This window comes from Chaetura pelagica, unplaced genomic scaffold (assembly GCF_000747805.2).
Source record: "Chaetura pelagica isolate M959 unplaced genomic scaffold, ChaPel_1.0 scaffold369, whole genome shotgun sequence".
Lineage (NCBI taxonomy): Eukaryota > Metazoa > Chordata > Aves > Apodiformes > Apodidae > Chaetura > Chaetura pelagica.
Window position 1 is genome coordinate 1,699,618 of NW_009970235.1, and position 12,517 is coordinate 1,712,134.

General features: G+C 46.6%; 1 protein-coding gene across 3 annotated transcripts in view; it reads right to left on the reverse strand.

Annotated features, from left to right (window-relative positions):
- Positions 1 to 3,377: 3,377 nt before the first annotated feature.
- SEC11A (SEC11 homolog A (S. cerevisiae)) overlaps positions 3,378 to 12,517 on the reverse strand; it is a 10,948-nt gene continuing 1,808 nt past the window's right edge. Inside the window, exons 2-6 of one of the 3 annotated variants that reach the window (XM_010005922.1) lie at positions 12,389 to 12,501; positions 8,569 to 8,718; positions 4,563 to 4,682; positions 3,989 to 4,046; positions 3,383 to 3,851 (exon numbers count right to left, since the gene is read on the reverse strand). In XM_010005922.1, the coding sequence (XP_010004224.1) occupies positions 3,801 to 3,851; positions 3,989 to 4,046; positions 4,563 to 4,682; positions 8,569 to 8,718; positions 12,389 to 12,471 (462 nt within the window). In that variant the 5' untranslated portion in view covers positions 12,472 to 12,501 and the 3' untranslated portion in view covers positions 3,383 to 3,800. Of the gene's footprint in view, positions 3,852 to 3,988; positions 4,047 to 4,562; positions 4,683 to 8,568; positions 8,719 to 12,388; positions 12,502 to 12,517 lie in introns of those variants that run through there. The other 2 variants (XM_010005924.1, XM_010005923.1) reach the window with 2 other exon arrangements.

Sequence of the window (12,517 nt, forward strand, 5' to 3'; positions counted from 1 at the left end):
TATTTCTCTCTCTTTTTTTTTTCCGCTTTATAAACCAGACCTTTCAACACCCACAGGCCATAAAAACAAATCCCACTGCTGTTGTGACACAAAGATCTGCATCTTTCCTAAGTCTTAAGTCTCAGTGGCTTTGCTGGAGCTGGCCAGACAGCTTCACTTTTAACAAAAGGAAGACAACTGAAATAAAAAAAACCAAAGACACATCAAATCCTGACACTAAACCCCCTGGCTCTGCAGAAGCACAGCAGTGCTCACCAAACCCTGCAGCATTAGCACCCAGCTGAAGCAGAGATCCTGCATGCTTGGTAGCTTTTCCGCTCGGCAAAGCAAAATGCCTGGTGGGGACAGAGCCAGCAACGACTCATCCTGCCCCCACCTCCTCAGGTTCCAGATTGTGCAGACTCGTTCCTGGCACCCTCTCTTCCCACTCTGTCAAGACAGATGTCGCAGGGATACAGGAGGTGATGTGGGAGGTAGTGTGGGAGCTGATGGGCATTCAAGCTGTGAGGGGATTAACCTGCTCTGGCTGTTATTAAAGCCTCACTTCATGTCTGCAGGTAACACAGAACCACCTTCTTAGCTACACTGAGCTGAAACTAGGGGCCACAGAGATAACTCCCAATTCCACCCCACAGCCAGTGATTTCAGGCAATTCTTAGTATCTACAAATCCAGAAGGGAGCACCCAGTGCAGCTGAGCAGCAGCAGCTCCTCCCCACCCTTCATCCCCAACACCCTGAAGTTTTCATGAGCTTCCTGCTCGGTTACTTCATACAGCATCATGGGAGAGCAAGGCTTGGAAAAGACCACACCTTCCTGCAAGTGCCCAAGGGTGGATTTGTGCCCACATTGGCAACGAGTGTGTGTCCTCTGCTGATCTAAGAGCTGACACCTGCTGACAGTAACCAGCCACACCAGCTGGGCAATCCTGCCACAAGCTGGACAAGTACGATTTTTCACTCCCAGCATATCAAAAAGACCGTTTCTTTTCTCTCAGGATGGGGGTTTCAAGAGATGCCCTTTAAGAGCCAATCCTTGAATCTTCAACAATCATAGATCCTTTGTATTTTAGCCTTTTTTTGTTAAATTAACTCAGTAACAAAATGGCTTCTGCATGCTCAGATTTTTGCAAAAAAGTGTGAAAGTGAGAGGACTCAGAGAACAGCGAGAGCAGCACTTCCAGCAAGTTTTCACTGGGAGGTGTTGATTAGCAGATTTCCAAAGAGCTCAACCCAGTCCTTAATGCAAGCTCAAGATAAAAAAAAAACAATTTATGCACTAAAACAGTTTAAGCTAAAGGCAAAGCAGGGAACAGAGCTGGTCTCCGCGCTGCAAAGGCAGCAATGCTGCTCCAAGTCCCCAGAGAGGTGCTGCATAGTGATGGCAACTCTCAAATTTTTTTGTTGCTTTCCTGTTGTGGCTTTTTACAGAACGTCCCATCACACTCAAGTGTTTTAGAGAAACCCTGTACCTAATTAACTGAAACCCTGTATCTAACTCTCACTATCCAAACTGAAACTCTGTATCCAAAATCAAGGCCTAAACCTGGAAGAGGGAAGATACAGGTTTGACCTGAGGAGGAAATTCTTGCCTGTGAGGGTGGTGAGACCCTGGCCCAGGTTGCCCAGAGAAGCTGTGGCTGCCCCATCCCTGGCAGTGTTGAAGGGCAGGTTGGATGGGGCTTGGAGCAACCTGGTCCAAGGTTGGACCTATTTGAGATAGGCAGAACTTGGTAACTGCAGGCAGAGGAGATGTGAACAATGGGGGTGCCTGTGGGGTGGAGGTGGTGTTGAAAGAAAAGGCTCAACAGTCACAAAGATTGCAGGTTTTGAAACCTGGAGGACTTGTGTGATGGGCTGGAGGGGACATCAGACCTGTGGACCTAATCTCAAAACAAAGGCAGCAGGAGCCTCGAGATAAAAGGATGTTACATGGTGGGATGTGTCCCTGCCCATGCAGAGGGGTTGGATCTAGATGATCTTTAAGGTCCCTTCCAGCCCAAGCCAGTCTGTGATTCTATTATTATCTTAAATGCTCCAACACTAGCAGTGGGAGATATGGATTTTATTACCATTTTTTATTACTCATTTACTGAAGGAGCCCCAGGCCTTTGAGGACTAAGCACTAAGGCCTGGACCTGTGTGTAAATCCTTTGCAGTGAGCCAAACATAAGATCATTTTTTGCTTTATCCAGAGAACTGAGCACCCAGTTAATCCAACCCATGCTGGGATATCACGGGTCAGCCCAGTCACTGAGCAGTGAACCCAATGGTCCCACAGCCGTAAGTGAGGGCACAATTTTCCCCCACTCGTGGGACAGGCCTGACAACCCTGATGAGGAACATATGCAAGAAAACACATTGTTAGCAACATGTTGGGTTCTGTCCTTTCCCTTCTTGGTTTTAGCTCACACAACCTGTGTGTGTGGCAACAGTCATCACCTTGATGATGGGCATCTTGGGACAGTCAGGAAGAAGAGGGAATAAGGGAGGCAGTGAAATGTACCTGAAGTAACACACAGGAGCTCTGAACCACCTGTAGGCTTTGCAAGATTGTGAGGAAAGCTGCAAACCCAGGGAAAGCACAGACACGAAGGACACAGGCTCCCAGTACCAGGGGGAAGGTGTCCCAGTGAGTGAACTGCCTGAGGGTGAGGGAGCCTGGGCAGAGGCAGCAATGACTCTGTACTCCCACTGCCTGCCCTGCGGAAGATCTGCCGCAGTGAAGGGGCAGTCAAATATTTTCTTGAGTCAGTTCAGGCACCATGGAGGTGAGCTCTAACAGCCACTCACTCAGTGCAGGTGGCACCAGGCAGAGCCTTGCACCCTTCCTCGGGGTCTCTGATGCCACATCCACACAAGCAGCAGCACTACCTTGAATGAGTGACAAGTGGTTTCTTCTTTCAGTCCTCAGAGCAGCGGGAGCTCAGTCTTACTGTAGATTTCAGGTGAGCTGTATGACGTGGTCAGCTGCAGAGAAGCCTAAAACCCATTTCCAAAATGATGACTATTTAATCCTAGGAAATCGTTGCTGCCAAACAGCTGTGGGCATCTCCCAGCTCAGTTCTTCTGTTACCTAGTGCTGCAACCCCAGCTTATGCATGAAGCTTATGCCATCTTCTGCCCAAAACACCTTGCAGTCTCCAAGCAGGTTATTTCAGTGTGACTTACAGAAATATTGAATGGATCTAGAGCTCAGGACCACTGGCTCTCCAAAAAGAAATGAGAGGAGCAGCTGCTGTTGTCCTAAGAAAGGACAAGGTCCACCAAGCTCTAGGAGTCAGTTTGTGACAGCAAAGCCCAGGTACCCCCTGAGGAGAACTGGGCAAGGAGGCTGCACTCAACAGGGCAAAGACAAAGAACGTGGCAGGGCTCATACTGGTCAAGATGCAAAAATCTTTATTCCAGTTCTGAATTGGGAAAAGTCATCCCCTCCAGAGCTCACTGTTTGGCAGTTCAGTCAGCACAGGGAGAGGTCACGCTTGCTCAGCAGAGGCACCAGCTTAGAGGACACAGTCCTGTAGGCACTTTAAGAGGAAGTTCAGCTTCTAAGTACAAACACTGAACAGTTTGACTGAAATTTTTAATATAAAAACTCACTAAAAATGCTAAAATGTGACAAACCATTGGAAATACTGTGACAAACATTCGCCCTGATGCAGTAAAAAACAAAACAAACCCAAACTGGCAAGAAGCTTTGAAATGCATGTTTTCTTCCTCCTGGCACATCAGACCATCAACCACTTAAAAGATTCATCTAAAAAATCCATGGCACCTTCACCTTGTACTCCAGTGCAAGAAGCTACTCTCGATGGACCAGCACAAATAAACCCAGTAAAAAGAGGACTGCATACTGTAAAAGAAAGAAGACACAAGAGTGCAGATTCATACCTAAAGATGCAGCAACGGAAGCAAATATAGAGGGCTATGCTTAGGAAGTTCTCATGCAGTAATCTTGGCTGGGGTGGGAGAAAATGAAAGAGCTCTTACCTTAAATTTTGGATAATCGTTCATTAAGATAGTCACTATTCCAATATAGGGCACAAATCTAAAAGAATAAAGATGTTATTAAAACAAACAGTATTCAGGGGTGCACACAGGAGAAGCACTGCCCTGGTACTTGTGCATGGGAAGGGCCAGCCAAGCATGCTGAAGATGATGGCCAACAGACTTGGGACTTCTTCATCCCACAGCAGTGGTGGCTGAGTGATAACCAGCCCCAGAGCACGTTTTAGCCTCTGCCTTCTCCAGATCTCACTTCCCTGCACAGACTGTGCCTTGCAGAAGAACTCTGATAAAAATTCTCATCACGCCTGAGCGCGCTGCCTGCACTTCAGTGTCCATCCAAGCACCGGCCGCTCAACGTGCAGCTCCCAGCTTCAGGCTGTTCCTCAAGCCAAGCTAAGGATTACCTTTGTTTTTTAACTCTTCACAGTTCCCTTTTTACATGCTTTCAGGCAGGTCACAAAAACCCAGCAGAGAGAGTTCAAGAGGAGAGGGGGATGAAGAGATGTCACTGGAGGAGGGCAGTATAAAAAGCTGCATCTTTTTCAATTTGGCTTACCCTCTCGCTCGTCCTACTACGTCCTTCTTCTCCAGCCAATGCTGCCCTCGTTTGTACAGCCCTCTGTCATCAACAGCATTATTGTCTCCCTTTGTCAAAAATTTGATGTCACCGTTTTGCCTGGCAAAGACAAGAAAGGCAGGTAAGGCAGAGAAAAACAAGTCACTGAAAGCTCTTGTAGAAGAAGTACATAAAGACCAATACCGAGGTATCAGAAGCACTTGCGTCCTACGTGTTTAAGTGGGGTGAAAAAGGGAAACTGTCAAATGCAGTGGAAAGCAGACTGTGCAGAAAACAACCTGCCCACAAAAGAATTAGTTCCAGCAAAGTTTGCTGGGGGAGTTTCAGAACAGAACAAGCAGGATGAGCCATTTCCAGCAAAGGTGCAGCTGTTGCCTCTTTGCTTTTGGCCTCTCTTGTGTTTATGCTTCTCTTGCTCCATACATAAATATTGGGTTCTGGGCTCTGCACTGCCACCAAACTGAGTCTTGGGGGTTAAAGCATAAGGTTCTACCCAGCAGTGTTCAGACTCACAGAAATGCAGAATAATGGGGGTTACAAGGGACCTCTGAAGATGATCCAGTCCAACCCCCCTGCCAGAGCAGGACCAAAACTAGGGCAGATCACTCAGAAAGGCATCCAGACAGGCCTGGAAAGTCACCAGAGAAGGAGACTCCACAGCCTCTCTGGGCAGCCTGTCCCGGGGCTCTGTCACCCTCACAGCAAAGAAGTTCTTCCTCATGTTGAGGTGGAACCTCCTGAGCTCCAGTTTGAATCTATTGCCCCTTGTCCATTACAAGGAATGGAGGACAGAACAAAACAATGCCATTAATGATACTGCACAGACTCAAGACATGCCTACATCTCTGTGCAGTTCTGAAGCCTCTACATCATCTTTTGAAATGGAGAGAACCGGATAAGGTTCAGAAATGGATAATAAGGACTGGAACCAGTTCCTTACAAGAAGCAACAGACCAGGACTCTTCAGCATGGAAAAGACAGAATTGGTGGGAGATGTGATTATAGTCTAGTACAAATGACATGGACAGCAATGATCAGCTTTTCACTGCCTCTTCTGATAGAAGACCTTGAGAGCATTGAAGAAAACTCAAAGGTAACAGGTTAAAAGAATCCAGATAAGGTGTTATGCTTAACTAACATATTGTAAACTAAATCCCGTCTCTCTGGAAGGACATTTTGGGTGCCAAAATACTGTATCACTTCCAAAAGTGACCATTTACTCAATGCAAAAAAGAAGGGGGGCTATTAATAGAGAACTGTCACTTTGTTCCTAAAAGGGTAATTTGCAGGAAGCAGGGGAATGATGGCAATGCACTCTCACCTTTAATTTGTGAACTAAGATGAATTAGTTCACTGGCCAGAAACACAATCCTGGAGCAAAAGAATCTCGGCTTTGACCTGGAAACTGCTGTTCTAGCTTTATACCTCATGTTAAGCAATCTTCCCCTGTCATTTCCATACAGCTTGCTGGACAGCCAGCAATGCCTGCTTATGAGCAGCAGCTTGTGCCACGGCTTGGGGATCAGCCTGGTACTGCAATGTCCCTGTGGCTTCTGAAGACAGGTGCTGAGCAGGAGCACCCTTGTTGCTTGACTCAGCTTGCTCACAGACACCACAGCTCAACTGCAACTTGGGAAAGCCTGCAGAAGATCTTCAGGGCTCATGCTGTTCTCATATTGCCTGAATACCAGTGTGTGTTACTTAAAAGGAGAATCGTAGAATGGTTTGGGTTGGAAGGGACCTTTGACATCATCTAGATCAAACCACCCTGCATGGGCAGGGACACCTCTCGCTAGACCAGGTTGCTCAGAGACCCATTCAGCCTGGCTTTGAACGCTTCCATGCATGGGGCTTCCACTAGAACTGTGGGAGGGAAAAAAAGAGGAAAACCAGAATGGATCTTTCTTCAAAGCACATTTGGCTCACATAGCAAACATGCTATGAGCAACCTGGAACAAGATGAAGATACCCAAAGGTGCAGATAATGTAGATTCAGCTCTGAAGACAGATCGTGTAGGACTGTACCACCTTATTGACCAAATTTAATGCTCTATCAAGAAGCAGTGTGAGAATTCCACAGCACAGTAGCTCTGATGTCTGACAAGTGAAAGAAGTCTGCTCTGGCTGCCCTGCACCAAAACCAAAAAACAAAAAAGGAAATTTTGTCCACAGACACTGTGTTTAGTGATAAAGAACCAACTTGATTTCACTCTGAAGCAAGAAGAGAATTACAAGTAAAAAATATTTTCTCACTGAAACGATTCTGATGTGAACAAGACCCTGAGTTGCCACCAAATCACCAACAACAGGTTTCTGTCTTCCTTCAATTTTGACACTCCTATCAGCTCTCCCACTTTTCATATTCAGTCCATAACCAGAGAAAGAAATGAGACCCTCCAGCCATTCAGCACACTCTGGAACTCTAAACTGGCACCAGAAAAATATTCTTTAAATACTGATACCACAGAATCCTGCCTTCAGCATCCACCTTCAGGTCACCATAGCGATTTTTCAGTTTTAACTTTCCTAATACAAAGATCAGGTTTGTGCTTGGTTGTTTTATTTAAATGACATCTAAAATATTGGAGAATGGCTTTACTTCACATCATCTAGGATTGGCCCTATGGTCCTATTACATTTTTAAAAATGAAGCTCTAGACACCTTAATAGCTATTGCTGAGAGAGAGCCTGGCAGAAAAGAGAAGGGTGGGTAATCCCAGGGGATGAGCTGCTGCACAGAACAGATGTTTCTGCTTCTCCTTCCCATGCATGGGCTGAGAGCAGAGAAACCTTGACCTCTCCTGCCTCTTCAATTTTAAGCCCAGGAAGCAGCACCAGCTGAGCCTTCAGCATGCAACAGAGGAGGAGAAAAGCAGCATTTCACTTAGAAGAGCTCCCAAAACATCACAAAAAGTGCAGGTGTAACACTAGATACCATAGTTACTAAGTACACTGACCTGCTGGGAGTTGCCACTCTCATAGCCAGGATTTCAGGTGTGTGAAGCTGGTTGTCCTTGACTTTGGGCCAGACAGATGGTCTAGATGTCCCAACAGCTGTGGCTGCTATGAATGCGGGGAGAAGGAACCCTCTCTATTGCATGGCCCTCACCTGATGAGAGCAATGCTCAAATGCCACCTTTACATACGACTTGAGTGATTCCCTTAACCAAGGAACTGAGGGCTGGTACAGCTCCAGTTCAGTCCTACTGCAGCAGAAGGAGATGCTGGGACTCCTGCCAACTGCTGCCCTCTCAGAGCTGACCCAAGAACCAGGGATTCAGTTCAAGATTGAGTTTTCACTCCACTGCCTCATGGGACTAGCTCGTATCCCCACAAATGGGCCTGGAACGTCATGGTTCCACCCAGCAACACAGGGACACTCATGGCTGCAGAGGAAGCCTTGCTTGGAAAACTAACCCCTGTTCAGCAGCAAACCAGAGTGATCACGTTTCACTCCTGCTCATTCCTAGAGAAAGAACAGTACACAGAGAGCACAGCATGCGTAGAGACTCCAAGAGCAACAACGTAGAACTTCTGACAGGGAAGAAAAGAAGCACTTTGCTTCTGCATGAGAGGAGGACCCAGGACCACAGAGACAAGCTGTAAAATAATGCCCGTGACACAAAAAATGTCCTTCTTCCAGAAGTTCTGCCTCTACAAACAAGAGTCACTTCATGCCCACAAATGCAGCCATACCTACAGGAGACAGCAACAGTAAGTTGCAACTCAGGATGGAAACGATGGCACTGGAGACATTTGGGAACATGCAGAGTCCAGGATACTGGCACAGACTCCCCAGCTTCTGCTGGATGATCTTTCCAAGAAAACCAAGGAGAGAAGATTTTGTCTGAAACTTCTATGTTAGTTCCTACAGCACCTGGATAGCTGTTACTAACATCCCACACAATCATTTACACAGGGAGAGGAGGAAAAAAATACAATTTAGCTAAACATCTGCAGCACAACCCCCCAGTTCTTGACATACTTCTCATGAATTTTCAGAACACGATGGACTATAGGAATTTCCCTTCCTTCTATCCTAAAGACCACGATTTCTCCCACTCTGATTGGATCTTCAATTCGGTTTGTGAGGAACAGGAGATCTCCTCTGTGAAATGCAGGCTCCATGCTTCCACTGAAAAAGAGAAGAGGAGCAATTGAACAAGACTTAAAACACTCAGAAGAAAGTTTTGGAGTTCATAGTCCTTTAAAGAAAAAATCTCACCCGAACCTCAGTGAAAAGCTCCTAAGAAAACCACTTGGAAACCTGGCAATGGGGTACTGGTTTTAAACTGAAAGAGGGGATATTTAGGTTAGATATTAGGAAAATATTCTTCGCTATAAGGGTGGTGAGGCACCTGAACAGGTTGCCCAAGGAGGTTGTCGATTCCCCCTTCCTGGCGTTCAAAGCCAGGTTTGATAAGGCTTGTGCAGCCTGATCTGGTGGAAGGTATCACTAGCTCATAGCAGGGGGGTTGGAACCTGATGATCTTTAACCTTCCAACCTTCACCATTCTATGATTCTATGGATGTCTAACCTCTACTGCATTCAGATATTCAGTCCCCACACCCCAGCAGCTTAGGTTTGTTGGAAGAGCACTGCCAGTACCTGGTGTTAAAAGCACACCAAAGAGGAAAAAAGCCTTCTGCTTTCTCCATAACAACAAAGCTCCCAACAAGCAGCATCCTCTGGACTTGAGATCATTGCTAGGGTTACACTAGCAGCACTGCAGTGCTAGGGAGCTTTCTTTAATTGATGTTTTATTTTACACAGGTAGAGAGAACAATCCCCATGACCAAAGCACTGAAAGCACCCAGGCTCCTGTATTCCCATCTGGAACAGACAGACGGGCGTGCTAAAAATTTGTTACTGTGATTCATCACTTTGCATCAGGATCTCATTTCAGGCCCTACTAGTCAAGTTATTTTTCTCCTGTCTCGTAAATGGCAATTGATACAAAATACTTAACCTTCTGAATTCCAAATAAATAATGCAGCACCAAACAGAACAGTGAACTTTAATTACCACAAATGTCCTTTAACTACCACAATGTCTATGTTTTATCTTGAGATAGAACAGAAGCTGCTATTCAGAAGATCACATCACCAAAGAAGGGATGGCTCCTGTCTTAATCACTGGGAGGAACAGCATGAAACATCTGCCCTGGACTTCCCAATCTTCTCAGGAGGGACAGAAATGCCACTCAGATTTATTTTGTGGGAGTCATGTTAAATGGCACACAGTGATCTGGCACGGAAAGGCCACGGAACGAGCCCTGGGCAATATCTAGGTGGCACCTGACAATTGGAACCTGATGATCTTTAACCTTCCAACCTTCACCATTCTATGATTCTATGGATGTCTAACCTCTACTGCATTCAGATATTCAGTCCCCACACCCCAGCAGCTTAGGTTTGTTGGAAGAGCACTGCCAGTACCTGGTGTTAAAAGCACACCAAAGAGGAAAAAAGCCTTCTGCTTTCTCCATAACAACAAAGCTCCCAACAAGCAGCATCCTCTGGACTTGAGATCATTGCTAGGGTTACACTAGCAGCACTGCAGTGCTAGGGAGCTTTCTTTAATTGATGTTTTATTTTACACAGGTAGAGAGAACAATCCCCATGACCAAAGCACTGAAAGCACCCAGGCTCCTGTATTCCCATCTGGAACAGACAGACGGGCGTGCTAAAAATTTGTTACTGTGATTCATCACTTTGCATCAGGATCTCATTTCAGGCCCTACTAGTCAAGTTATTTTTCTCCTGTCTCGTAAATGGCAATTGATACAAAATACTTAACCTTCTGAATTCCAAATAAATAATGCAGCACCAAACAGAACAGTGAACTTTAATTACCACAAATGTCCTTTAACTACCACAATGTCTATGTTTTATCTTGAGATAGAACAGAAGCTGCTATTCAGAAGATCACATCACCAAAGAAGGGATGGCTCCTGTCTTAATCACTGGGAGGAACAGCATGAAACATCTGCCCTGGACTTCCCAATCTTCTCAGGAGGGACAGAAATGCCACTCAGATTTATTTTGTGGGAGTCATGTTAAATGGCACACAGTGATCTGGCACGGAAAGGCCACGGAACGAGCCCTGGGCAATATCTAGGTGGCACCTGACAAGACCATCATCTGAGGCTGCCCAGGAACTCTGGCCACAGGAATTTGTCCCAGGAAGGTGGGAGTAATACTAGCGATACCCACTGCCTGACTTTTCTGCCATGTGGCACCTCAGAGGGAGTCAGCTCCAGAGCAACAGCCACTATCTCCAGCTGTGAGTTTAAGAGGCAGAGCTACAGCTGCCCTCTCCCTGGCCAGGTACGGGTCGCCAACACAGGACACATCTCATCAGGACACACCTCATCAGAAGGCCAGGGAAAAAACTGAACAGCTGTGAAAGAAGAGTTGGTGGATACTTTAAAGGATTGCAACATAAAGCTCATTGGGCTTTCCATCAAGCCAGCTCCTTTAAAAAACAAAACAAACAAACAAAAAAACAACACAACAAAACCAACTCTTTTCACTATATATTTTTTTTTCCCTGGCATCTCAAAGATTTCAACTTCCTTGTCACTAACCAAGACTCACCAGACACTTCAACTACTCATACAGCAGCTACAAGGCACGCAGGAGGTACCAGGGCCCTGCAACGTTCTGCTGCCACAGTTCCCACTCTGGGAGGCACTGTTTGCCTTGAAGAGCAGATCAGCTCTGCCCAAAGCACTGCTTTCACACAGGGTCGATCTGCCCCCAGGTAGCAAGTTCATCACCCCCTACTCCAACGCCTTCCATTTCCTAGCCTCTTCCACCCACACGACCAAGGGTTTCTCCAAGAATCACAGAATCACAGAATGTCAAGGAAGGGACCTCAAGGATCATTGGGTACAACTTTTCTAGGTAATAATATAGTTTAAATGAGGTGGCTCAACACCTTGTCAGGCTGAGTCTTAAAACTGTCAAATGTAGGGGAATCCACCTCTTCCTTTGGGAGACTATCCCAACGTCTTAATTGTTCTTATGATGAAAAATTTTCTTCTGGAGTCTGCTCCAAGAGGTGTGGGAGGGCCCAAAAATGCCTGGGTTGTGCTCTCACCATGTTTCTTTGAAGTCCTGCCTCTTCCTTCCCGTTCCTCAGAACAACCTCTCTAACATCCAACCCATCCAACCCCTGGAAGCAAGGGGGTGAGGGGCTCTTTTTACATCAGGCTGCCAGCCTTGCTTGTCTACTTCCTCTTCCCGTGCTGCTTCTCTGCCTTACACAAGAGGTTCTTAGAGAGGCTCTTACTGCCGGGAACGGGGCCTCCAGCTGCCTCATTCCCCTGGAAGACCCTCCCCCGCCCCGGCAGAGTCCTGGGGGTGGGGTTGAGCTCCAGCGAGGATCCTTCCTCTCCTTTTCTTTCTCACCTCTCCGCTCTGGCAGAGTTAGTGCTTAGGATGCAGTTGCAGAGGGGTTTTGGTTATTTTTCCTTTTTAAAGTTTCCCTTACAAAGAAAAGTTGACAGAAAGCAGTTCTCATCCCAAGAAATCAACAGAATATTTATAAAAACTCGCCCCATCCCCACCCCGTATTTTGAGTAAAAAGCCCCAACAAAAATAAAACAAAACAAAACAAACAAACAAACAAACAAAAAATCACCCAACAACAAACCGAGTAACTAAAAGGTCTGTTTTGGGGATTTTTTTTAAGCCTTAGGAGCCTCTGAATGGCTGTTCCGTGAGGTGCTGCAGGAGCCCCGCCCCGGGCACCACCGCGGAACGAGCCCCCGTTTAACCCCCGCTGGCGCGGGATTTACCTCAGGACCACCACGATGGGGCTCTCGCTGCCCGTCACCACCATCAGCCCCTTCCAGATCATGAGGGCGGACGAGACGATCATGCCGAAGTTCAGCACCTGGTAGTAGAGCTGGGGGGGGGAGGGGGGG